Source organism: Rousettus aegyptiacus, unplaced genomic scaffold, assembly GCF_014176215.1.
Source record: "Rousettus aegyptiacus isolate mRouAeg1 unplaced genomic scaffold, mRouAeg1.p scaffold_m13_p_10, whole genome shotgun sequence".
Classification (NCBI taxonomy): Eukaryota; Metazoa; Chordata; class Mammalia; order Chiroptera; family Pteropodidae; genus Rousettus; species Rousettus aegyptiacus.
The window spans coordinates 43,925,157-43,952,361 of NW_023416285.1; the positions used below are offsets into that span (position 1 = coordinate 43,925,157).

General features: G+C 38.1%; 2 protein-coding genes and 1 pseudogene across 8 annotated transcripts in view; 1 reads left to right on the forward strand and 2 right to left on the reverse strand.

The window, feature by feature from the left end:
• Positions 1–16,163, forward strand: part of HELQ (helicase, POLQ like) — a 51,245-nt gene extending 35,082 nt beyond the window's left edge. For all 5 annotated transcript variants that reach the window (XM_016156174.2, XM_036227775.1, XM_036227776.1 and 2 more), the window contains 4 exons: positions 1,062–1,235; positions 3,348–3,461; positions 4,237–4,371; positions 13,323–16,163. In XM_016156174.2, coding sequence (XP_016011660.2) covers positions 1,062–1,235; positions 3,348–3,461; positions 4,237–4,371; positions 13,323–13,427 — 528 coding nt within the window. In that variant the 3' untranslated portion in view covers positions 13,428–16,163. The remainder of the gene's footprint in view (positions 1–1,061; positions 1,236–3,347; positions 3,462–4,236; positions 4,372–13,322) is intronic.
• MRPS18C (mitochondrial ribosomal protein S18C) overlaps positions 1–26,320 on the reverse strand; it is a 66,513-nt gene extending 40,193 nt beyond the window's left edge. For 2 of the 3 annotated variants that reach the window (XM_036227783.1, XM_036227781.1), the window contains exons 1-3: positions 26,231–26,320; positions 18,730–18,786; positions 3,411–3,626 (exon numbers count right to left, since the gene is read on the reverse strand). Coding sequence is in view for 1 of the 3 variants with exons in the window: in XM_036227782.1 (XP_036083675.1) it covers positions 3,411–3,439 (29 nt within the window). In the remaining 2 variants the exon portion in view is untranslated. The remainder of the gene's footprint in view (positions 1–3,410; positions 3,627–18,729; positions 18,787–26,230) is intronic. The other variant, XM_036227782.1, reaches the window with a different exon arrangement.
• LOC118600322 lies at positions 9,073–11,262 on the reverse strand (annotated as a pseudogene).
• Positions 26,321–27,205: the final 885 nt, after the last annotated feature.

Consider the following 27,205-nt stretch of genomic DNA (forward strand, 5'->3'; position numbering starts at 1 on the left):
TTGGCCTAATGCTTTTTTAAAAGGGTGACTCTTACGTGCAGTATCAACATGCAGAATCTTAATTTATATATCCTTCAATATGTCAGTCTAAGTTCTCATCTCAGATATTCTATATATCATTCTGTATTTTATACCTACTTTTTCTCTTTTAAGTTTATCCTTTTTTCCCCTCTGATTTTAAGTATGAGTTATTTAGAGTTAGCTTGGTATTAACTATGAAATACTTTACATAAAAAATAGTCACTATATACCACAGACAATAGCAAGTACACAGAATAGAAATTGTCACAGTCACACGTATATACAACCTATAAATACCACAGGAAATGTAAAGATTTCAGCTCCTTCCTTTCCTCTATTCTTTTCCTGGGGCTACCATCACAAATTAGCACAAACTTGAGTGTCTTCAAACAGCAGAAATTTATTCTCATAGTTCAGGAGGCCAGAAGTCTGCAATCAAGATGCTGGCAGGGTTGGTTCCTTCTGGAGGCTCAGAGGAAGAAACCATCTTGTCTCCCCTAGCTTCCAGTAGTTGCTGGCAATCCTTGGTTTGTTTTCCCTCCAATGTCTGCCTCCATCTTCACATTGCCCTCTTGTCTGTGTCACTCTGTGCCCTCTCTTCTTATAAGGACATCAGTCATTGAATGAAGAGCCCTAAAGGGCCCACTGGGCATCCAGGATGATTTCCTCTCAAGATCCTTAACTAATTACGTCTGCAAAGTTCCTATTCCCAAATGAGGTCACATTCACAGGTAGCAGGAGTTAGGACTTAAACATATCTTTTTTGGGAGGACACAGTTCAACCTATTACCCTCCCTATAGGAAGAAGTTTAATTTAAATTGGAAATAAATTGGCATATATTATTTAATACTTGAAAGAATGATAATCAATTTGAATTAATCTAAGGGGTACATATGTTAGAAGTTAATTTTATTTCTATGGAATGATTCTATCCTTGCTCTCCCTTGGTACAACTTCATTCACTTTACCTTTTGTCCAATTTGAATATAATATACATTTTTAGCAGGTTTAGTACATAAATTTATTTGTGTCTTTCTAGAAGGTGGACAAGAACATTGTCAACAGACTATACCTGTCTTTTATTCTTTATACCTTGCTCAAAGAGACCAACATTTGGAACGTGTCAGAAAAATTTAATATGCCTCGAGGATATGTACAAAATCTTCTCACTGCAGCTGCCACATTCTCATCTTGTGTGTTACATTTCTGTGAGGTAATCCCACTAATTAGATTATATGTGCATTTTTGCGTTTTCTTATTTTAACTGTTACTAAACTCATTAACCAGTTAGCATTTTCTCATTGTTGACTTATTCTGTTATTACAAAGCACTCACAATATTTTAAAATATATTTTTGTGTTTTCCACTTAAAAAAATACTATATACATACATACTTACAGCAAGGATACAAAAACGACAGAATCAACCAAAATATGTGACGAACAAGTAGAAAGCACCTAGTTATCCCTACTCTTAGAACCACCGTTAATAGTTTCAAGTATTTGGAATCAACTCTCAAAATTACATCTCTCCATTGATTTAGATTCTGTGTAGTTTCTCATGAGTGATAACCATGTGAAGTATTTGATTAGTATGTTATCAATATCCAACAGCTACTTTGTAACTACTTAGTACTATGTTCTTTTGATTGCCTCAGTAACTTGCCATTTTTGCTTCCAATGTCAGTCTTTAGGTTTCTACAAAAAATGTTCATTTTATAAAATAATTTGAGAGAACTTTATTTCAGCCATATATATTTGGGATTATATTTTATACCTATTTTACTAAAAGAAGCTTTAAGAATTTCCTTAAATAACACAACAAAGCTTACCAGGCTTTCCTACTCAAATAATTTTTTTGATGAATTTATAACATAAGCCATTTCACTGCATTTAAATTTCTTATTATTGGGTGACATAATCCTTTCCATATTTATTTCTGTACTCGATTAAAAAAAAGAACTTTTCTCCCATGAATTTTCTTTTAAAACTTAAAATCTTCATTTCTCTATCTTATATCTTCATATTTTATGTATGTATATGGCAGTTAATTCTGTCATATGTACTAACGAGTAAATAATCCAAAATACCTGACTTTGGATTGAAAGATAATTATTTTAGCAAATTTACCTTTTTAAATATCTTCTACTTAGGCTGATTTTTTGATTTTAGTTTCCATTTTCTAATCATAGGCTAGCTAAGCAGTATACAAAAATTATGAGTAATAAGCTAGTCTTTAAAATATATTTTTTTAAGTTTTCCGTTCTTTGTATTTAAACGTGTTTCCATAATATTCTATCCTTTTGTTTTAATTAGGACTATAAGGACTTCAGCCTGTAGAATTGTTTAAGTAAAAGAATCTTTACCTAGAACTTGAAAAACAACCACTAAAATTTATGATGATTGATTTAGGAAAAATCTACCTGACAACTTGTGCTTTCACAAATGTATTTTCAAAATTTTAACATGTTTTTTTCTCTTTAAATAGTTATGTAAGTGGTATAAAATAGTACACCAATTGTATTAAGATGCCTTTAACTGCAATTAACAGAAAACCCCATAGAAGTTTAAACAATAGGAAAAAAGTTAAAACAATAGGAAAGCTAGAGCTAAGGCAATTCCAGGAGTGATTAATTCAGTAGTTTTATTCATGATTACTTTTCTTCTTTTTACTCCTTCATCTTTAGTACACTGACTACTTTCCTGGTGGTCACAGAATGGCTAATGCTGTTCCATGCATCACAAACTCTCACAGTGATACAGAATGTTAGAAGGAGACTTTAAAAAAAAAAATAAACTGCTATATAAGAATTTCAAACATATGTAAAAGAAGACAGAGTAATATAATGAATACCCATTTATTCACCTGGCTTTAACCATTATTGACTCATGGCTTCCAATATTTTTGTTTGTTTGTTTTAAATATCATTACACTGAATATCATCATGCACTTACATACTTTTGTAGTTAATATTTTGTCTTTAGGATATATCCCCAGAAGTGGGAATTGTTTTCAGTCATTTGGGAGAGAAAAACTACGCATTCACTTGTTGGTGTTTTGATAAAAATGAATAGAACTCTTCTTAGTGACTTATTTTTTGGTTTTCAATCTTTTTCTTAATCCCAAAAGCACATCATTAAATTTATCAGAGTCTTTGCCATGTTTTCTCATGACAATTTTTTTTGGAATTATTGTTCACCTCTGGCTTAACCCAAGTTCCAGAACTTACATAATGGAACATCCTCTCTGAGTCCCCTGCCACACAAACTAAACTTTGAAATAATTTACCAGATTTAAATTCTGTATATTTCTTTGTGTTCTACAGGAACTTGAGGAGTTTTGGGTTTATCGAGCCCTTTTTGTAGAACTTACCAAGAAGTTGACTTACTGTGTAAAGGCGGAGTTAATCCCTCTCATGGAAGTGACTGGAGTTTTAGAGGTTAGTAGCTTCCTATTTTCCCAGCTGAGATGATTTCATCTAACTGTGAAGTCTTGTCACAGGTTAAGTAACAACAACAGCCTTATTGCTCATTTGTCATGGAAGTCTTTCTTTTCTTTTCTTTTTTTAAATTGCTGTCATGGCCTCTTAGAAATCCTGTGAATCCTGAAGCACAAATATGATACTCTCTAAGTACATGGGTGCTGTCACTCATCCTTAGCATCTCTTCCTTTCTCCTCTCCAGTGAAGAATTACCTTCTGTCAGTTTAGACTCAATATTTGTTTAAAGTACTGGTAAAAAGGCTTATTTACATTTTTAAGAGAGTAAGAAGAAAATATCCTTAGCTGGCTTTTTAGCTTTCTGTTTGGACCAACCTTTAAGTTTATTCTCTCTTATTCAGAACACACACACACACACACCCTATAGTCCCCTAAGTAGATGATGGGAACATTTTAATGATATTGGACTAGAATGTTTTCATTGGAGTCTGAAAAAATGCCCCTAGCTTAAGGACCTTAATGGATTTCTCATTGCTAATTGCAACATCAGTTGACTTAAGCTACACAGAAGGCTATCTTGCAGTCAAATTGGAATTACCCAAATGAGTCTTTTAAAATTTCTTAGGATTCTGATGTGTTATCTCTTCATTTTTCTTTGTTATCTTAATTTGTGCCTATCTCTTGTATGTGAAATTTTTCCCTTCAATCAGATATTTTAATTATTTTTTCCTAATCCCAAATTCAGATCCTACTGATTTTTTAAAATATTTTTCAGGGTCGAGCAAAACAGTTATACAATGCAGGTTATAAAAGTCTAGCGCACTTAGCTAACGCAGATCCCGAAGTGCTAATAAGGACAATTGATCATTTATCAAGGCGCCAGGCCAAGCAGATCGTTTCCTCAGCAAAGGTAAGCAAACCGTTTTTTAACCTTTGTGATATTTTGTAATGTTATCTCCTTATACCTTAGACATAAAACAAAAACATTTAACTATAGATACAAAAGTATGTACTCACAATATGTGTATAAAATAGTCCATCTGTTATGATACAAGGCTTGTTAAAAAGAGAAAAAGGACCTAAAAAAAATAAACAATGTCAAGAGTTCAGTGAAGTACAGGGACTCTAAAACACTGAATTCTGCCTCCTCACACCTTTTTCATGAAAGTCCTTTCCTCAGCATCTTCAACACCTGGTCTTCCCACCTTTGAACACCTTCATTGGCAACAAGCTTACAACCTCAAAATTAGGTAGTTCTATTTCTAGACATTTTTAGTGTTACAAAAAGCATCCCAGTATTATGAGGCTCGATATTGCCGCCTTAAAATGTTGACCATTACATTGTAGTACTACTCTCTGGATCTATATGGTAGTTTTTCACATATTTGAAAACAGCTCTTATTGCCTCCAGGGGTTTGTTTCTCTTTTCTGTTTTTATCATCCATGTTAAATAATCTATCACTGCCCTAGTTACCTTTTGCTAGATGCAGTCCTATTTGTCATTACCCTCCCGCTCTGGGTAGGTAAAGCCACTGTGTAGCAGATGGAGGTTATTTCCTTTTGGATTTCAACTACAGTTCCATTCTCAGGACCTGAAATTGCTTAACTTTTAAAAAAATTTCATTGTTACATGATTGTCATATACAGATCAGAATTAGCTAAAAAGTAAATTTCCATCTCACTTTTGTTAATGTGCTCACATTGTTTACAATACTTTGATTAATCTTTACAACAATCCTGTGAGGTGGGCAGAGTTGGTGTTATCTTCAATTCAAGGACACTAAAACTGACCTTGTTCCATTAGATTAGGAGTTCCAGGTTGTTAGGTATGAAGTTATAGTAATTTCCATTGCAATAGCAGCTAGCACTATACTCAGCCTAGACTAGGTATTTAATAAATATTTGATTAAATGAATAAATGAAATTTGAAGAAATTAAGGAATTTATCCAAGAAAAGGAAACAGCTAGTTAGTAAGTAGGAGAGCCAGAACTAAGAGGTTAGAATGTATATTATAAAGGGTACAATTGGAGCTGCAGTAACAATAGCCAAAAGACGTGACTAAATTTTAAAAGTTTACTAGGCAAATTCAAACATAAGAAATTCATAGTTGATATGGGGAATCAGTGTTGTATCCAGGGACCCATATGTCCATTACATTTCTCACCATTCTCAAAAATGTGGCTTCCATTTTATGGACTAAGATTTGTGCTCTGGTTCCCACTATTCCTTCCACTTTCCAGCTAGCAGAAAGAGAAAAATAGGTATTCCTTGCAGGATTTTGAGTTGTAAATAGGGGAGCAAGACTGTAAATAAGGAAACCAGTTAGGATTATATTGAGGTTATACAGTTTTTTGCAGCGATGCCACAAAACTGGTATGTATCCTTCATAGTACATTTTATCAGGAGCCTTAGGTGTCCATTTGTTCCATTAGTGATATTAACTTTGATCATTTGGTCAAGTTAGTATCACCTGCCTTTGTGGGTCAAAACAGCTATTTTATTTTGCTCATGTTTTTGTGAATTAGGAATTCTGGAAGGATTCAGTGGGGTGATTCTTACTTGGAATAATTAGTCAGTAATTGTAATTAGTCAGATTTCAATTGGGGTATAGTTCTCTATAGGCTTAACTGGATTGGATATCCAAAATGGCTCACTCACATCGCTGACAGTTGAAAATTACTGTTATCTGGAGCTTTTAAATGGATCAACTGCATATGGCCTTTCCATAGGGCTTGGATCTATCATGGCATGGCAGCCAGGTTTTAAGAGGAAATATCTGGAGAATGAACATTTTAAGAAATCAAGGCATAAAATGCAAGAAATCTCCTGAACTAATTTCAGAAGTTATGTAGTCACTTCTGCTGTATACCATTGATTACTAGAAAGCCATTAAGATCAGCTCAGATGGAAAGGAAGGGGAATTAGACCCTTACCCCTCCCTGAGGGAAATGCCAAATGATTTGCAGTCATCGTTAATGTCTGCCTTCTGGCCACACATTATTTACATCTCTCCCGCATGCAAAATATATTTATCCATAACAGATGTATTCCTTTCTGGCCTCAGACTCAGGCTGGACCTCAAGGTCCAATACTTCTTCTAAGTCAATTCTAGGTATGGATGGTGCTCCTTCAGTGCTATTTTACAATTATGGTCGCTCCTCTCAGTTTGAAAACCTATGAACTAAGGAGATACACCACCTATGATGTTCAGACAAGGTGGTACATATAAGCAGATTCTGAAATCCAGCCAGGAATATGGGGCTCGTTCCTAATTTAAGACCCAGTTCTGCTCCCTGGGAATGATTCTTCCTCACTTTGGATTTTCTCATCTGAATCATTCTTTCTTTTCCATAAGCAGTGGCCTATGTATACAGCTACATAACTTTCTCAGAGGTTCAAGACTTCAAAAGTTCTTTTTATTTTTAATCTCCATGTAGCTTGGATTTCTTTTTTCTTTTCTTTTTTTCCCAACCTCTGTCCGCTTTATTTCACTACATTAGGCAATAAGGCAAAACAGGAACCTGTCATTCATAAAGATCAAGGAGTGCCTCTCACTCCCAAAAGGGACCAAAAAGGATGTTTCTTTACAAATATGTATGACACTTAGCCCATTACATCTGTATGCACTTCGAACAACAACAAAAAAAACTTTGACGGACTAATCAAATCATGAATCCAAACTTACAGCTTTAAGTTTCCAAAATTGTAGTTTCTAGTGCTAATGACATTTAATTTGCCTGCAGTAGTGCACACTGACTATGCATTAAAAATTTTGCATCTGATCTAATATAAAAACCAACAAAATTCTGAATTTACCAGCTGCAGGTGTTGAACCACATCTGCTAACACAGAATACTGACTTGCACTGAAAACTATCTTGAGGAAACATCAAACCAATGGCTGTTATTCTGCAAGTTAATTTGGTTTCTGATGAAAAAAATTCTACGATCAAGTGTTTTTGTGTTTCTGTGTCAAAGAGGGTTGATGAGACCCATTACTTCAACATTATTACCTTTGGGAACAAATGCCAGCTACATGCCATAAACTCACGACACACAATTGTGTGTAGTCTATGCAGATGTGCAAACATAGGAAGCTATTCTCTACTTTGATCCCCATTCCCTTCACTGGCAAATATGGAGGAGTGGCTTCACAGTAGGCTCTAGCAGGTAGTGAAATAAAAGTCAATGTAACACTCTGGAGTCACAACAAATTAAACTATTTCTACAGTCTGCGTATTTGTCATTACACAATCCCTGCCCCCACGCCTAAGAGGCTAAACCTTACTTATTACTGTCATAATATTAGAGATATGAGTATGTTTTCTTACACTGCAGCATATATATTACTCTGTAGGACATTGTTTCATAAAATTTGCTTGACCTAAAGAGTACAATTTAGTGTCTTTCAAGGGCTTCCTAAATATTCTTATCTTTCAGGGGGCGCTGACAAGATACTATGTCCTATCTGTATTCTACATTACTATATATCTTAATTTTTCGTTTTAAGTAAAGGCTTGAGCTTAAAAACAAAACCAGGATAAACAGGAAATTTCTTTTTACTAGAAGTCTGTTGGCTACTGCTTATAATGCTTTTATAGAAAATGTAGTGTAGCTGGTTGTCTACTTTGTCAAGTCTCATTTTAGAAAACATCACAGAAATTAAGGTTAATGATCTAGCTCTAGGATATCAGCCAAAACCAGCATGTGGCTAGAGGCAAGTGCTCTGGGTTACTCGCTGAGCTATTTTATGGTTTACAATCAAAATGGTCTTATTTGACATACCATATGATAAAAGTCAAACTCAAGAAAGGTTCTTTTTCTTAATATCCAGTTTTGGATTCAAGAGATTATAACTTAATTTCTTCTTAAAGTCAGTGGAAAGAACATTAGTTCAGATCATGCTAAAAATCTAACCTTTAAATGTTTTCTGCATTCCAGAAGTGAACTTATCCACCAGGTTTTCATGGGCTCTTTACAGGTCCCAAATACACAGAACAATCTACTGAGTCAAAGAGGCAGAGCAGAGAAGGGGTAGGGAGCAAGGTATTTAAAGATTGCCTCCCCGCGTTAGCATTAATCCCTGGATATTGTGGCAACATTTAAAATGAATGGAATTTGTTACTCCTTTGACATGACATATAAGCACTTGCTTCTCAAATTTTTAAAAGTTCCATATTCTACTGGGAAAAAATTTTAAGAGCAGTCAATAAGTATCCTGTATTCACTTAAAAGGAAGGCAAATCAAAGTGCCTTAAGAATTGCACAAGTTCTTCCACTCATTACAAAACTAAAGACAATGTGGCAATTCTATTTTTCTGTCAAATGGAAATCTATGGCAAGATGGGAGCCATGATGGCAAGAGAAAAGATATGTTTACAGACTACCAGGTTATATCTAATGGAATGTAGAAAGCATGGGTACATTGAGACCAGTGCTGAACCATGGCTAGCAAGTCTTACCTTTAGGTTATCATTTTAAGTTTCATTTGTGAGATTGTGATCCTTTGTGAGATCAGATCAGGAGATAGTATGTCAGAGTTCCTCAGGCGGTAAATCTACTGCCACTCCAAGGAATAGCCATCCCCTTTCTTCGGATGAAACTGCTGTTGATATTTAACGTGCAGGGTTCAGTGAGGGAGACACAGATATACTTGTGGTAACAGAAGTGAGAGCAGGAGGAACAGCAGTTACCTAGCGTTCCTAATGCCTTGCTTATGTCCCCACCTACCTAGAAACAGGACTTAGTAGTGCATGGACACATCATGATAAACAAGGCCTACTGAAGCAGCAGCTTCCACATTTTAACACAAGTTTGTGGTGCTACTGTCCAACAGTAGAAGTTGGAATATGCTCAACAGTAGAACCTTTTAAGGAAGAAGGGGGCCCACGCTCAGTTCCACAGGCTGGGTGAGCCAGATGACTTCCATGCCTGGTCACCTTCTTCAATAGGGTGGATGGGGGCTGCCAGGTTTTTAAAAGCATGTTTCATCTTAAAGCACATTGTCACTTTGCCCTCCTCACGTTTTGGCTCACTTTGATGAAAATACCCATTTTTTTGACCTTTCTGAAGGTTATAATGTCAGGATCATCCTGAAAGTCCTGGGGTTCTGCCAGCTCATTATACTGTGCTGCTGCGTCTTTGCCGGTTAAAATGAGCTCTTTGGGAGGCCCAACCACCTTAGCAAGGCTATTGATATTATCAGGGTCTCCCTCATCACACTCCAACAGGGTCACGTGGGCGAGGTTCTCCACTGAGTTCAAAAGAGTCAGGAGGACCTGGCTCTCCTTCATGTAGTGAAGGTTGGGAATTGACATGATCCTCACTTCTGGAATATAATTGACAGCAACCAGCTGGATTTTTAATTTGATAGATGTTAGATTAAACTCTGGCTTGCTCACATTACGTTCACATTTCTGGCAGGGCAGGGACCATTTGATCAGATGTTTGTGGCAAGGATAGAGCTGGGATGCACAGATTGGTTGGAAGGCAGGCTGTAAGAGGCCCCGCTGAAGGGTGGTCACCTCTGTTAAATTTACTGGTTTTGTATAACAGTCTTTGAGTAGAGGTTCCACTTCATCTACAGCCTGAGCTGGCTCAATCTTTATCTCTTTCTGGTCCTCTCATTCTTTAAGGAAGAGTCTGGCAAGGGTACTGATGGTTGCACCAGCTCGTGGTCGCTGAAACCTGGTTCCATGAACATATTTGTCAGAAAAAGCCAAAGGCATATTGTTTCTGCGCCATGCCAGTTTCTTGTGATCTCGCTCAACCTTCTCTTTCTGAGCCAGCTGCTGGTAATATTCAGTCAGTTTGTTCATCCGCCGAGTGTGAGGATTTTCAGGTTCCTGCCAACCACCACTGGCCACAGATTTGTCTGCCATGCCCACATCTCTAGATGTCCAGAGTAATAGGCCTTCTTCATGGTGGACTTGGCTGCATGGAGATGCTTGTGGCCTGAGTGGGGAAGGTGTGCATACAGCCAGGACAGTCAAACGGTTGGCACATCTGTGCTTTTTTAGTTTGGCCTCAGCTGATGGCATATTTTCTAAGCAACTGGGACAATAATGGGAGTCTACCTCATGAGACACATTCCAGCGACCGCAACTTGCTACAATAGTGGCAGAAGTAAAGCTGCGAGAGCGGAGCCCGAACCTTCTTTCTCCCAGGGCTAGGTAGAGAGCCCGCCCGGATTGCAGCAGAGAACCCCATCTTGTGAAGGGAGGAGTCCTAGCTTGGGTTTCTTGCAACATGGTAGCTGAGATTTGAGAGGGAGCATTCAAGAGATCTTGGAATGGTCTCATTCCAAGAAACCAAGACAGAAATTTGCAAGGCTTCTTTTCACTGAGCCCTGGAAAGCATGCAGTATCATTTCCATTGCATTTTATTAGTTATAAGGAAATCACCAAGGCCAGCACAGGTTCAAGAGAAGAATTCGATTTGTCAATGGAGGTGTCAAAGACTCTCCAGTTATCTTTCGTTCTCCACACTAGTCCCACACTAGAGGATTCATTCAGTAGTAACTGGGGTGGGGAGGGGGGAGCTTACTAACTAGAATTCAGTATTTATTTACAGCTCTTTTTGTTTTTAATCTGAGGATATATAATCAAAATGATATGTTTAAGTGTTACTTTTTAAAAAAAAAAAAAATCTGTTTCAGTGTGGTCCCGAACCACAAATTCTGTCTGTATTCAATTTTAGTTCCCCACCCCGGTCCTTATAGATTGGGGTTTTGTTGTTGTTGTTGTTTTATGTTCTATTTTTTTGAAAATATAAGACATGAACCTATTTTGTTTATCTTTAAATTCAAATAGTTTTTCTAGGGTATGGCTTCATCTTCTTTAATTTCTGGACGGTTCCTTAGGTTGTAGTTTTAAATATTAATTCTGATCTATTGCTTGATTTTTCTTTTTTAGCAACTTCAATTATGTGTACGTTGGATCTTCTTTGCCCATCTTCCATTTCAATATCTCTGATTCATTTTACTTCTTTCTTTATCTCATTTTCATGAACTTGATTGTTTTCCTGCTTCCCCCACGCCCATGACTCTAAGTTTTTGTTTAAATCTGTGCTTCCTTGGACACCTCACATTTTGTTTTTATTTTTGATAAAATTCTGCCTTTTCCTTCTGTTTCTTTCCTGAGCTTATTCAACTTTTGTTTCATTTTTTTCCTGTTTTTGGTCCATTTCTGTTCTTAATTTTTGAACTTCTTATTCAGGATGTGTTTTTCCCCCATGTCTCCAAATGTTTATTTGAGACTAATTTTGTTTGGAGCATCATGTTACATACACTTTTCTGCTTCATGGTTTGCTTTCAGGGAAGGAAATTTTTATGAGCTGAAGTGCTTCGATTGTCATTTTCTTTTTTTTTTTTTCTTTTTTTTTTTTTATAGAATAAGAACTGCTTACATTGCTGTGTCTTAGGTGGGATTGGCCATCTGGAGTGGTTTATGAGAATCTTAGTTCAAGAGTCTCTCTTTCCCTTCAGTGTAGCAAAGTATAGTTTCTTTAATGGACAGCTTGAGGTGGGCGAGGAGGACTACAGGGAAGAGTTGTGTTCTTTGATTTTTAAAATTTCCTTAATTTTCCTACAAGCTCCTAAATTTTGCCCCCCCCCCACCCTGTGACTGCTCAGCTACCAAAGAACACCTCTCCCATTTTACCCATTCTCTCCTTTAGAAATATTCCCTTTCCAGCATTTCCTTCCACACACTTAAGTTCTTTTCTACAAACAATGCTTTAACATACCAGGATTCTTTTCTCAGTACTTTTGTACTTAGGGTAGCCTTTCTCTCTGGAGATGTTTTTATTTCATCTTCTCTTTTTTATGTTTTCCTCTTCTCTTTTTTATGTAATTTTTTCTCAACCCCACCTTGATCTGTGCAAATACTTGGAGTGGAAGCTTGAGAAATGGCTCAGCTGGAAATTGGTGGATGTTTTAACTACAAGTAATTTGAGGTCGATGTTGTTTTCTGTATTCTAGTAATGCTGATACATGAGTTTTGTGAGGTTTGTTTATTGTTCATTTTTTTAGAGGATGTGGTTGTAAGATTCATTTTACATGGTCACCATTACCTCAGCTGCTAGAAAGTTTACAGAATTACATTGTAGTCTTTCGTATAGTATATCTAGTACTATATAATACAAATACTTTATATCGAATTGGTAGAGTAGGTTTTTCACTTTCATTTTGTATCATTTTTTTTCTCCTATGTGATTTTGCTAAACTTTTTATTATAAAAATTTTGTAGTACAAATACTTCAACCCAATATGCACAAAACCCAGCTGCAACAAATATCAACATTTTATTTCTGGTTTTTAAAAGGGGAAAAAGCATTATTTAGCAAATATTTGTTTGCATCTACCATGTGCCATCTTTAGAAACACTTTCTTTGCTCATTATGTTTCTTTTAAAATTAACCATGTTGATTTTAAGAGCTTAAATAAAACTTCTCTGAAATGGTGATAGGTTTTTAAAAGATAGCATACTAAATTTTGAAGAATAATAAAGTATATTTATAAAGGATAACATTTTCAAGAACTAATTAAATTTTTGCAAAATCATCTTAGATTTTACAGATTAAAAGTTAATTTTTAAGTGGCCTAGTCTTCAGTACAACATCTTTGAGAGTATTAAAGTTCCTTTATTTTTGGTATACTAAATGTGGCAATCAGCTCAAATGGCTTTAACTAAATACTTCAGCTTCATTTACTGTAATCACTTGTTCTTAAGTGGCCATTTTTCAATCTCATTATTAGTTTTAATGTCTAGATTGCTGATGTGTAAGGATTCAAGTGGTTAAAATGTTAGCAATTCTCTAGCAACGCATATTTTGCTCTCATGTCTTGATTTTTTATTGTAGATGCTCTTGCATGAAAAAGCAGAGGCTTTGCAAGAAGAAGTAGAAGAGCTACTGAGATTACCTTCTGATTTCCCTGGTATTGTAGCTTCTAGTGAAAAGGCATGAAGCTGTCGATGAGAATCTTCAAATATGAATTATTTATTGTACATATGTTTTATTAAAGATTCCCTATAATTTATAAATGAAAAAAATAAATTTTAAGTATACATTTAGAACTGTAGATGATGATTGGTTGTATGCCCCTGACTCATAATTTCAGGACCCTTCCCAGTACCAATGCATCCTCCTCAAACTTACACATTATTTCTCTGCTCTAACATCTAATGTCCACCACAAAATGAAATCCAACTCCCTCAGCATCTCTGCAGCCTACCTTTGCAGCCAGATCTTTTCATTATTCTCTTGCCCATTTCTTTCATCAAACTGAACTATTTGAAATTCCAGAATTTTTCCCACAGTTTCCAAACCCATTCTTTCCTAACTACTTTATTCTATTCCCAATGCATGGAAAATAGTCTTTAAAATGTACTGTATATGTCAAGTGTCAACTAAAAATGCTTAAATACCATCTCCTCTATGAAACTGTCCAAGTTCATCCTCATCCTTATCCCATACATAGGTTCTCTTCCTCCTGTATGTATCAGGAGCCCTTCATTTATACCCATGTGTTTTTTAATGCTACTAGTTTGAAATATAGAGAGCCTAGAGGTTTTTTATCATCTTTGTGTGCCATACAGTACCTGCCACAGTTCACTGCAGAGTAAGAACCTCTGAGAAGAATGACTGCTCTGCAAATTAACAATTTAAACGTTTTCTTTAAACACAAATATTGCCTCTCCCCACTCCCCTTTTCAGATTTGTAGTCCAAATGTAGATGACTGGTTGTCTACAGGAAAAGGGGTAATTACTAGCAATTTATGAATACTGAACATGTTTCGTTCTAAGTCCTTTGTTCCTTAATATTTTAGACCATTGTAATGTAGCAGTTATTTGCCTAGTAGTTCAGGCACTGCTGTAAATGCTTTATGTTACTACCTTATTCCTTAAAACAATACAATAAGGCAGATACTGTTGTTATTTCCATTTTACAGGTGAGTAAACTGAGACACAGAAATTAACCTTGCCCAAGGTCATGCATTAGTTAGTTGCAGGGCAGGGATTCAGACTCATGTGGTCCCAACCTAAAGTCTGCACTTAACCATTTTACAATATTGTCTTGGTAGAATTTGCCCACTTTATCACTTCATACGTGTTCTTTTCATCTGGCCTTGGTTTTATCCCTAGCATTATGTCTCTTCATTTACACTTCACCCCTTCATATGAGTCAAAGTATGGCATCCTAATGTTTTAGTAGAACCTTAGGTTTCACTGCATATATTTCATTTGCTGCAGCTAAAAAGACTAAAAGAGCAGGAGGCTAGCTGCTGGCCGCTCGGGCCCAGCCACTGAGGTGTGCTCACAGTGGTCCATAGTGCAGTCTTCAGGGGTTTTTTTTAAATCTAGAAACCCCAGTTTTAGTAGTTTGCCCAAGTAAGTAAGGCTGTTAAGTGAGCCCTAATTCTTGCTAATTTATAAGATACTGATAAGTAATCCTAATTTAATTTTTTAATTTATGATTAGAGATGGCAAGGTTGTGGAGGAGGGACTTTATGGAAACTAGAACACCTGTATCTGCAGTCCAGGAAACTAGAACACCTGTATCTCCCATCACCCCCAATCAATGTTTCTCTAGGTCAAGTCAATCAAAAGGCTGTGTCAAGTGTAATGATGAGGAATTAGTCCTAAAAGATATTAAAATGTAAAGAAAAAAATGGTGCAGCTCTAGAGAAGAAGAGAAAAGTAGATTAGCGGGAACAGGAAATAAAAATGTAATCAAATACATTTAAGAATTTTAAATATATAACAAAACATGCCATTTCAGTTGGAAGTGATACAAGCACAAGGATGTCTGGCCTAAACAAAAAGAATGTTTCATGGCTACATTCTCAAACCACAGCAGGGTGGAACTGGCCTTAGGGCAACTAGAACCAGAGACTGAACACCATCAGGACTTGCCACCTCTTGGTCCGGCAACTCTAGACTTCCTTCCTTACAGCTTCAAGATCAAAACAAAAAGCTCTCTACTGCCAACTCCAGGCAGAAAAATCAATAACAGGCATAGGTAATGCTGGGTAGTTAGCCAGGTTTAAGCGAAAGGAGTCAAGGCCCAGATCTGTAACCATAGAAACTTCCCTTGAAGACCTTCCTGAAGGACCTCCCAGAAACACCTCCCTTTTAGGGGTTGGTTATAAATTACTCCAAATCCTAGAGCACAAAGGCCATAAAATCTTCTGGCTAAACCAGCCACAAATGCATGCGCAGAAAGTACTACCGCAACCTACCCACACCCTCAGCCTCATTATTACCATCATCATAATTTCATGACTATGCCTGGAAGTTCATGAATCTAATTATAACATACTGAATCCTGGGTAAGCACATGCGCAGTAGGCTAAGCGTTAGATAGCAGCCAGCTGTCAGTCGAGGTGGCCTCACATACAGATCATCTAGGACCTCCTATCGTGGCCCAAATATAAACAAACCTTCCCATTGATGGTTTGTTACAGCTCTCTTCCCTGAAAACCCACCCCTCCCTTATCTCTTCACCTCCCAAAGTCCAGAGGGCTGCAAACTTCCTTAGCGTGGCCTGTCTCCTCCTAAAATGTACTTTTAATAAAACTCACTTTTTCTAAATCTGGCTGACCTGTCATTCTTCGCTGCATCAGCGGGAAAAAACCAAGGGGACAATGCTCACTGCACTTCCATGTTGTCACACACACACCCACGCCCCATGCCGCTGGGGCAACGCCGGGGTTGGAAAATCACCCCAAACGGTAACACTAACATTTTAGTTAGTAACTGCGGAACTGAGGGAAGACTCAGTGAATGGAGTTGGAACAAATGGCTATCTCATATTTAGTAAAATATTGAGCTGAGTTACTACCTGTCTCCTTAAACAAAATTAAATTTTACGTAAATGAAAACATTTGAATGTGGAATTTTTGATGATGTCATCTGACTGCGCTGAAGCATGGGGGGGGGTATAATGCTATACTTAAATGATTTTTTCTTTATAGTAAAATATATTTCTGTATGATCACACATAAAATTGTAAAAAAAAAAAAAACCCACAGACAACAGATTATTCACTCTATACAAAGTATAGTAACACTGGTTTTACTCTATGTAAATTTTGTAAGCTCTTTAAGAGTTATAAAAACGCAGACTGCTGCCAATTCTAGAAATGATGAAGCAATTCAACATTTTGCTGGAATTTGTCAAAACCATTTGACAGTGCGACAAAAATATTTTAATGCACTTAATGAATAGTTTTAACGTACTTAGCCTGACGTAATGAAAGAGGTGAAATATTTTGGTCCTTGTTTCTTTTAGGAGTAGTAAAGCATAAATACATGAACCATGAGCCACTGGTGGTAACAAAATGAAACAACGATGTACAGAAGATAAATGCTTAAAGGTACTAGAAAGAAAGAAGTGGGAGGTGGAGAAAGAACTGGTGGAAGAGGAAGACCAGGAACCAGATGCTGAAAGGACAGGACAAAGAGAGAGAAGGGCGTGTGGGGGAGGGGAGAACATGCACCATGACATGAAGGTTCTCTACAAGGTGAAGGCCATAAGCCATACCATCTGGGCATTTGAGCTCTTAAGCAGTGATGAGAAACTAAAAGCAGCAGCAGCAAATGGTTTGTGCTGAGCAATCTACCTTCTCATCTGGTGTCCCTTGTGATCAATGAAAGGCATTTGTGAAATACCTAACAGAGGTGTACACAACCATATGGAGATCAAGTTCATAACCTTGACTTTGTCAGTGCTGTGATCTGTCTAAATTAACCCTTCCTGGGGGAAATACAAAATGTAGATCTGACCTTTGTCAAATATAAGCTGGATAAGAGTTAAACTGGTATGGGTAATATTTGTTCAGTAATAACCATTGCAATGGGAAGGGAGTCCATAGTGAACTGAACTCAACTCTGATTAGTACAGAGGTGATGGGTGTTCTAAAGGGAGGATGAAGGAACAAGTGAGAGCTCTCATAGAGATAAGGCTTGTTAATAGGTGCATACCTAGAGGAGAAGCAAACTTCTAGTCTGTTTATGGAGAGAGATAGTGGTACAAGTTAAATCAAGAAGCCCACAGCCTGGGAGGGAGAGCAGGAGGTTTTTCCTAAATGTGTGCATTTCAAAAAGAGTGTCTCAAACTCCTGAGAAGGCAGATCTATATATATATCTCAAAGCAGGGGAGAAAATATTTACAACTACAGGCTTTCTAAAGTAATTTCTCACAGAGGTGGAGTGGGAGTTCAGAAGCCTATCTGTCTGTTACCACAAGGACCCCTAACCTTTTTAGTCTCTCATGAGACTCTAACGTCCGATGATCGATGATCGGAGGTGGAGCTGAGGCTGTAACGCTAGCGCTGGGGAACAGCTGCAAATACAGGTGAAGCTTCACTAGCTGGCCCTCTACTCAACTCCTGCTGTGGGGCCCAGTTCCTAACAGGCCACGGGCAGGTGCTAGTCTGCAGCCCAGGGGTTTGGGGACCCCTGTATTACCAGGTTTGGGCTGGAACAAACAGTATGTTCCCAGCACTTTTCCCAGGCAGACACTTTAATGCGGGCTGGGGTCATGCTAGGGGTACGGCCTTGAGCTGTTAGAAACTGTGTTTGTTCAAGTCTTTTAGTGGAGGTGTAGGGGAGAGTGGGTTAAATCATTTGTGCTAAGAGTCTGCTGTTTTTAGAAGCCAAAGTTAAGGCCTGGTTAAAAGAGGGCTCAGAGAAGGCTGCCTAAAGTTTGGTCAAGAAGAGAATCTTTGACACTTTCCGGTGTTTGTTTAAAATACACCACTTAGCTCACTTTTTAAAATGCCATCACTAAGACTGATATTTGATTTCTTTTTATATATTATAAAACCTACTTATTTGTCTTTAATTTCAATTCTTGGTTCTTTTTCTCAGCATGATCACAGGGAATAGGAAAAGGGTTTGGCATAAGTTATTCCAGCTTTTAAGTTCATCTTGCAAGACTCCAGAAGGCTTTAGAAACTGGAACGACCTTGAAAAGCTGCCTCTACCCATCACTTAGGCCCAAGCAGGTGCAGTTGAGAATGACCTCAAGGGGGCTTAAACTTTTATAGGCACTTTAGTTGATCCGGCCTGTGCAGACATACTAAATCTAAATTAAATGTTAATGATGGTGGTATCTGTGCCACTCTGCTGGGAAACTAACATGCAGAGAAATGAGGCTCTAACAGCTGCCAGTAATTGGGTCACTGCCTCCCGCTGTGCCCTGGCTTCCTAGATTTATGCCAGTACCTACTATCGTTAATAGCCCTGCTGCCAAAAAGACTCACCTTTGCCAAGATGGTGGGTTATAGGAACATGTGTTCTTGCTGGGGAAGCTGGAAGTCCTTGAGAGAAACAAAAAAGGAAATCCACTATTATAAAAAGGTAAGAATGACGTGATGCCTCACTAAAAAGTACCACACAGAGAACAAACTCAGCAATGGCTGAGTCTGCCCTTCTGCTCCTGGAGGGCGGTGCATACTTCAGGTGGAGGCTGGCTATGATGTGACCCTTTTTGTTATCTTTTCCTGCTGAATGAGCAGCTTCTAGCAGATGCTGCTGAAACTTCTTTCTTGTCAATTCAGCAGAGATTGAGTTTTTTCCATTACTTATTCCAAATACACAATTAGCATGTTACTAACTCATAATGGCTAGTGGTTTCATTCATAAATAGTGATTGATTGGGTTTCTACATCTGATACACACCATGAAGCAGGCTAAAACCAAAGAATCCTACTCCAGATTTCTGCTCTTCATGGGGAACTACAGTGATCTCTGTTGAATGAGAAGCTTAAATCCCACTCTTGGTAACAGGTGCCCTGGCTGGTCTCTACTAGGTTTGATGAAGAGTAGACAGTTGTGTAGAAATGTGAGAGGTTAAGGAGTACAAAGTAAGTGTGGTAAATAGGAAACTTAGCAAGAAACGCTCGTTTAGATTCTTCTTGTCTGCCCCTTTGTCTTCAGAGCTAAGGATGCTCCTTTCCTCCTGGTACAGAAGGACACCCCTCACTTCAGAGTTTTATGACCTATTGCAGGAAGGGATGGTCAGAGTGACCTTCCTGCTTCTGTTGTTTTCTCAAACTCCTTCAGCTTAAAGCATTCAATATGCTAAGATGCCATATTTTAGAGTAGCATGTTCTGAACTCCATCAGGACCCACTTGGAATCCCAGAGTTGGTGTAATGATTATTTTAATGAAGATGTTTGAGATTCAACAGATGCAAAGTGAAGCCCTCTCAGAACTTCCTTTATCTGACAAAAAGCAGAGAAATGAAGCTGTCATGAATCCTCTTCTGGGTGGGTCTGCTCCCAGGAGAGAGCCCAAGAGTAAGCCTACCAGATATGCCCCTCAGGGGCATCTCAGGCGGAAAGACCACTCACACCTGTGGGAACAGACATTATCACAAACTTTCTCATCTCCTGTTTGCTCTAGTACAAACCATTTGTCTTTCTGAAAGAAACCAATTTATTCTTCCAATAGAAGCCTTTCTCTCTATTCCCTTCCCCTACTAAATTAGGCCTATAAGCCCCCAAATTCTAACCACCCCTTTGAGTTACTCATCACTGAGCACACTGCACAACCCTCTTTTCTCCTGTTAATCTTTTGTCAGTTAAATTTGCAGGCTCCCAGGTACTGAACCTAAGAGAGTAGAGGAAATTTTTTCTTCTTCAACCAGCCGATGCGAGCCACTGGCAGGAGATTGGGCGGCGTCTCTGGCTGCATGTCCTCTAAGCCTCCAGCTTCTGCAAGACAGACCCTCTGCAGTCTCGGCTCTTCTGGCAGCCTCCAGTATGGTTAGTTCACATGGGTGATGGTGGTCCTGGCTCCTGGACTTCTGATACCGCCTTCTCCCTGATCTCTCTAGCCCTGTGGGTAATAGCGGCTTTTCACTGTTGCTCTGTGTCCTTTGTTTGACTTTTCAATTCTTTCAACACTTTTGTAAGAAGTTCCCTACATAATATTTCCTCAACTGAGTTGTCCAAGATGGGCCCTGTGTTCCAAACCGCACACTGTCTTCTAAGGCAGATAGTCCCAGCTCGTCCTCCCCAGCACCATCAGGGCCTTTCCATCACCAGCCAGCTTTAAGCTCTTCACAGGAACAGCACTCTACTGGTGTTTCGAGGACAGTAGGAATTCAAAAAGCATTGACTGGTTGGGAAGGGACAATTGAGCTGTGTGGCCATGGTATATGTCCGTAACTATAACCAAAGAATAATGAAAAGAAAGGAAAGAAGGAATCCAGTTACAGGAAGATAAACAGGCCCAGCTTCTGGAATCTGAACAACTGCTGAAACTCTTACTCTCACCTTACTGTAGAAACCAGAAGGACTTCAATTTAAGACAAATGTAGATCACAGGGTTGCTTCATACAACCCATACTTGAGAAAGTTGACACAAGCAGAGCCATTTCAAAATAGAACCAGATTCCAGAAGAATTGCTGTGCACATCTTGCTCCTTGAAACTTTGGACTAAGCCAGACCAACATTGTCTTACAAACAACTGTTTGTGAAGTCGACAGGACTGATGATTGTGGACCTGACTATCTGAAGATAGAATCAGTAAGCAATCATGTGTAGCCAAGAGTAGCTCAGCTTATCAACACCCAAAGAAATTCTTTCTTTCTTTCACATAATTCTTTTTGCTCTTTTCATAAAAACTCTTTGCCGTTACCTTGTGATCAGGACACTATTTGGATTTCTGTCTGAATTCATGCTTCCATAACAGCAATTCTTTGATTCTAAATAAACACCTGTTGCCTCTCATTTGGCTTTTTATTTTTAGGTTAACATTTTCTATTGAGGGTCAGCTCTGTGCTGCAGAGGATATAAGGGTGAATGTGATAGGATCTGGTCCTTAAGAAACATGTAGCTTAGCAGAGAGAAGGAGTCCTCATAAATAACTATAATATAGGTGATGAGGAGAGGCACTTCAGAGCAGAAGTGGATGCAGAGTGTTGACAGAGATTAGAAGAGGATGTTAGGAGCACAAAGCTCTTCCACCGTCACCTCCCAGATCCATTTGGGAGGAAAGGAAAGCATGAGAGCCTGTGAGTGCTGTGTGCCAGTAGCATGCTAAATTTCCCATCATAGCTTTGATGTCTCACATTAACAAACAATTTAGAAGCCATGCCTTCAGGCATGGCTAGATCCAGGACTCAGATTTTCTCCCCAGGATACTGTCTCCTTTTATGGTAATTCTGCTTCTCCCCAAATTCCTCCTATTCTAAGTTAGGCTTCCCCATGATGCTGGCCAGATGGCTGCCTGCAGGATCATATCCTCACTTTGAAGCAAAACCATCCAAAAAGAAATTTTCTTTTATCCTTTTCAGGATGGCTAGAAAGATGGATTGTGGTGATTGGCAAGGCAACCTCTGGAGCTACAATGATTTGGGTCATTACCCCTCTTTTCTCATCATGAGAACTGAGAAAGATAACCAAAGTGTTACCAAAAAATAAAAATAAATGCAAAGGAGACTGGCTGCTGGGCTGGTACAAACAGAGATGTCTTCCACTAAGAGGACTGACTGAAAGCTCCTCTGAGAATGAGTGTTCGGCCCTGCACTAGCAAGCATCCCTGCAGCCTGCATCAGACAGGCGTGGCTCACGCAGTGAGAGCAGAAGGCTTACTGGCATCCCAGCGCAAAATCTGTCTGGGTTGTGTGATTTGATAATTTGCCTAGGCCAGTGCTTCTCAATGGAAAGCGATTCCCACCCTCACCCCACTGGGGTCATTTAATAATGTCTGGAGACATTGTGTTGGGGATGTTCCTACTGGCATCTAGTGGATAGAGGCCAGAGATGCCACTAAATATCTGACAATGCACAGGAGAGCCCCCACCATAAAGAATTACCTGGCCCCCAAAATGTTAATAGTGCCACGGTTTAAAAACCCAGGCAATCAGAAAAGAGTATATTTCTGCTATTTTGCCAAAAAGGAAAAACTGTAATATTTGCTCTATTATTTTCCCCCCTCATTATCTGACACAAATTGAGTTGATAAGTTACTCCACAGTTTGTGTAAGGTCAAATAAGAGGCTCAATTCTTCTTGTTAGAAATAAGGGGAAAGACTCTCCCTTTTCTTTCAGAATCTCTTTCTCTGTCCTTTTCAAACACATGTAAGTCCTTTTAATGACAAACTAAGCCTCTTGCCAGTCTTGCAACTCCGGAATGTTTCTTAAGGACCTGGGAGCCAGCTCTATGAAATGTAAATATCAAGGAAGGGAGCGTCCTATCCTGTTTCCTAGGAGGAGATGCTCCTAACTTCACCTACCCCCGTGACTTCAAATGGAAAACCCCATCACATGTCATGGGTTGCATCCACTCAGCTGTAAGTGAGTGGGATTTCCTTCTGTCTTTGACATCTCTTTGGCTGATTGTCTGACATATGCATCACATTCCGGTTTAATGCTTATTCAATAACAACATTGTTTTCTTTGTAGAGAGGTTTTCTGGGTCGTGAAGAGATTTGTTTTTAATTATATTCCCTCAACAGAAACCATTTTATTAGAATGGTTAAAGTGCAAAATCTGTCAGAGATGTGGGCACACACATTTCTCCATGGTTTCCTAATAAAGTTTCTTGACATCAATTTATTTTTATTTTCCATTCATCTTGATTCAGTTTAAGATTAAGTTATCTGTTGTTTAAATGTTCTTATAACTTGTCCTTCACCAAATTATAATAAACATTAGTATTGTTTTCAAATAACTTGTAGTTTATCTTAAAATCAAATTTGTTTCAAAAGGAATTGTCAGTTTCATATTCCTTTCCAAGAAATCATTCTATTCATTTCTTTTAAAATTTCTACTTTCCTATTAATAGGAGCTATGCTTAGTAAAATAATTCCCATAGTTGAGCTGTATCTAGTAAAAAGTAGTGATTAGCTGGGTATTTTTTTTGCGAAATAAAATGAGCTCTGTTTTCAGGTTTGAGAGGCAAAAGTAGGATCTCTGCATATTGCGAAATCCCAAAGGATGTGACTTTACCTTCTGTTGCCTATGCAACCATCCAGAGTGAGGAATGCTGAGTGTTCAGTATATGCCTAAAAAGCAATGTCGAATTTAGATTGAAGGAAAAAAGAAAAACCCAGCAAACGAGAGTGAACTTTTGTTTTTAAATAATGTTATTGTAAAGGAAAGATATTTTTTATTTCAAAACTAATGTTACTGCTGAAATTTTAGAAAATGAAAAGAGTCTAAGAAAGAAAATTTTAAAATGTCCCCATCCAGGAATAACGTATGCTGGCACTTCAGTGTAATTTTTTCTTCTACCTTCGCAGACAAGCACATTTTAACAATGTAATCGAATGTGTTGCCTATTAGTCCTACCAGGGAAGCTCTGAGGCTCTGACAGATCAACAGTTAGAGGAAAACCCGTTTGGTACAGGCCAGAAGGCCAAGCCCTTTGGAGGGGCTGGAAAAAGCAGAATTGAAGTCAAAAGGCCAGATTGCACATGCTTCTGCTCAGGCAGTGATAACTGCTCACACTTTATTGAAGAAAACGATGAAATTCTGGTTGCTGGATTTATTTGTCTTAAAGGTCATATCGTTGTTGACATTCCTGGAGTCTGCTTGAAGGTTATCAAAGCAGCTCTCTTTTGGCCTTATGCTAAGGCCAAAGATCATAAATTTTGATGAAACTAACCTGGTAGTAATACATTTCCATAAAAGTATATTTATATTTTATATTAAAATATATATGAAAGTAAATTTCCCCCCAAAAAAATATAGTAAAAGAAAAAAGAATTACCCAAATGATGTCTTTTTCACTATCATAAAGAGACTACATTGCTGATATTATCCCCAAAAGATATCAAGGAGACTGTGCAAAGCAGCATGCAAGGTTTTTACATTCTCTCGTCTGTGTCGATTGACCTCCAAAGTCAATTTCAAATAATGTGCTCAGCCTTAACTTAGGACCTTAGAGCTGAGTGGACCATCAGGCACAGAGCTCGTTTATACTCCTCAACCTTGAAAAAAAATCCAAACTACTCCCCAGTATTACGCATTTCCTATTCCTTTATATCAGGAAATAGCTTTACATTACTAATATTGCTGGATATTTTTTAGCATTTTAATTGTGCACTTAATTAAGCTATTAATTTTTTTCCAGTGATCAATAGAAAAATGTACTAAAAATCAGTAAATGCCTTCATCTTTATGGGGTGATTTTAGAAATTAGTATAATGTTCTCCATTCTGGGAACATTACCATTTAGAGGATTAATGGTAATTAGTGAAAACCACAATACAGTATATTTAATAAAAGATATTATTGATGTTATTCTATTTATTTATGTCTACTTTTTTGAATGAAACAAATGCTTTAAAACATCCATCAATTTGATGACGTAGATAAGTCTGCTGAGTAGATCAGGGCTCGTTGTGGAGCCTGTGAAGACTCTGATTCTCTCCTTCTCTGTGCACTACCCTCTACTCAGCTCCTCTTTCCCCTTGAGCTGGTGTATCCCAGTCTTCACTCCCCTCTTCTTCACTATAATTATAGGATCAAAATGCATCTTGCTGCTCATAAATTCCAAATTCCTGCTCCCACATTATCTTTCCCCAAAGGTTTCCACGAACAGCCAATGAAACTCATATTTATTTACAAGCCAGGGCTCTAGCAAAGCTGGACCATGAATCAGAAAACCTAGACTTACACCTCAGATTTACTCATTCCTTGTGTGAGCTCGAGGGTGTCACTTTGCCTCCCTGAACCTCAGTTTCCAAACTTATAAAATGGGGATCGCCACACTGCCCTCTGTGAGGGTCATATTAGATTCTAAATGCACATTGTAAGAGAATAAATCTTCTCCATCAAGATTGTAGAAAATTCAGGTATTATTGAGGACATTCTATATTTATTATATCATCTGATTCTAACAAGTCTATAAGATGTATATTCTTATTTTTGTTTTACAAAATGAGAGAAATGGGAACTTAAAATGCTTAAGTACCTTGTTCAAAGCCACAAAGTACCAGGACCAGGGCTGAGATTAAAACCTGTGCCTAGTTCCGAAGCCCACCCCCGAGTAACAGTCAGGGCTCTTGGTCACAGGGGACAGAAACTGACACTGACAATTATAACAAAAGGATAGTGGAGGTTAACAATATTGGCCTGAATCCCAGACTTGGAAAATTATCTGGAACCACGGCAGCTCCAGGGGACAAAAAAGGAAATATATAAAGTCATCTTTTAGCCATGACAGTTGGGAGGTACACTGTGACACCAGGCACTGCTGCCTTCTCAACAGAACATCGCTGCAGTTGCCAAGAACAAACTGCTTGTTCCAAATTCGAAGTCCCAGGGGAGCATGGAACATAGGACCTGGCCCTGGTTGTGAAGGGGTGGGAGAGAGGCATCCTGCCATTTCCTCTCCCACAGGAAGAGGAGGGCACTGTGACCCGTCAGGCAGGGACTCCTCCAGTTTCTACACACACACTCCCCACGCACACACATTCCCTTTTCTTCCTCCCTTCCTCATATGATTTCTTGTCCAAGGATAATTCTTTTTCCTCTCTTTTAAACAGATATCTTCTCACTTTCTCTAATTTCAGCCTTTCCATTCTACTTGTTTTCAATCCCCATGCAAAGCATTTCAAATCTCTCTGGTCCTCACAAGAGAGACTCACAAAATGGAGCTTCTGAACTCCACCATAACATGATCACCAACCTCGAATGGTCCTAGTCACACTGCATTTCTCTGATCAACCCCTTTTTCCAATCATCAGAACAGCTATTTCAAACCTCCGCCTTGCCCTCCAGGATGAAGAGGAAAGTCCATCTTACCTGTCTCAGATGCAAAGGGCCAATAATTTCACAAGCTTCAATCACTAGAAGTCAAGCAAAATGGAGTCTGAACCCTGGGGAGCAAGGAAGGAAGGAAGTAGATTTGCAAATGACTGCCCTAAGCTTCCTCTTGACAGACTGAAGGATCATCCAGCTGAAAACATAAAGAAATATTATGCAGTTCTTTCCAGAAATGCTCTGAACCTCTATAGGTCTAACAAAGCAACAGAGTTATGTAAAACTACAACTTAAAAGAAGACCTTATCTCATATCAAAGGAAGAAAGGAAGGCATATTCAGAGGGTTATGTTGAAATAGTGAAAAATTTAGAGAAATAACTGTTTAGGCTCTCACTTAAATATTTTCAAGTTCTGCTCAAGATTCTTTAAATATATATAAATAAATAGGACAAAAAATAAGAAACTATAATTGAAGAATTGAAGGGAAGGCAGGTATATTTGACTACATAAAGAAGTTTAACTCTTAGGTATTTTATTTTTTTTGTTGCACTTGCAAAAGGAGTTATTTTTTTCCCTTATTTTTCTGACACTTCATTATTTGAGTATAGGAACGCTATGGATTTTTGAACATTGATTTTGTATCCAGAGACTTTACTGTATTTGCTTATTTTTTCTAGTAGTGTTCTTGTGGAGTCTTTAGAGTTTTCTATATAGAGAATCATGTCGTCCACAAATAGTGACAGTTCGACTTCTTTGTTTCCTATCTGAATGCCTTTTATATCTTACTCTTGCCTGATTGCACTTACTAGGACCTCCAATGTTATATTGAATAGCGGTGGCAATAGTGGACACCCTTGCCTTGTTCCTGATCTTAGAGGGAAGGTTTTTAGTTTTTCACCATTAAGTATATATAATGTTGGCTGAGGACTTGTCATATATGGCCTTTATTATGTTAAGGCACTTTCCTTCTATACCGATTTTGTTAAGTGTTTTGATCATAAATCGGTGCTGTATCT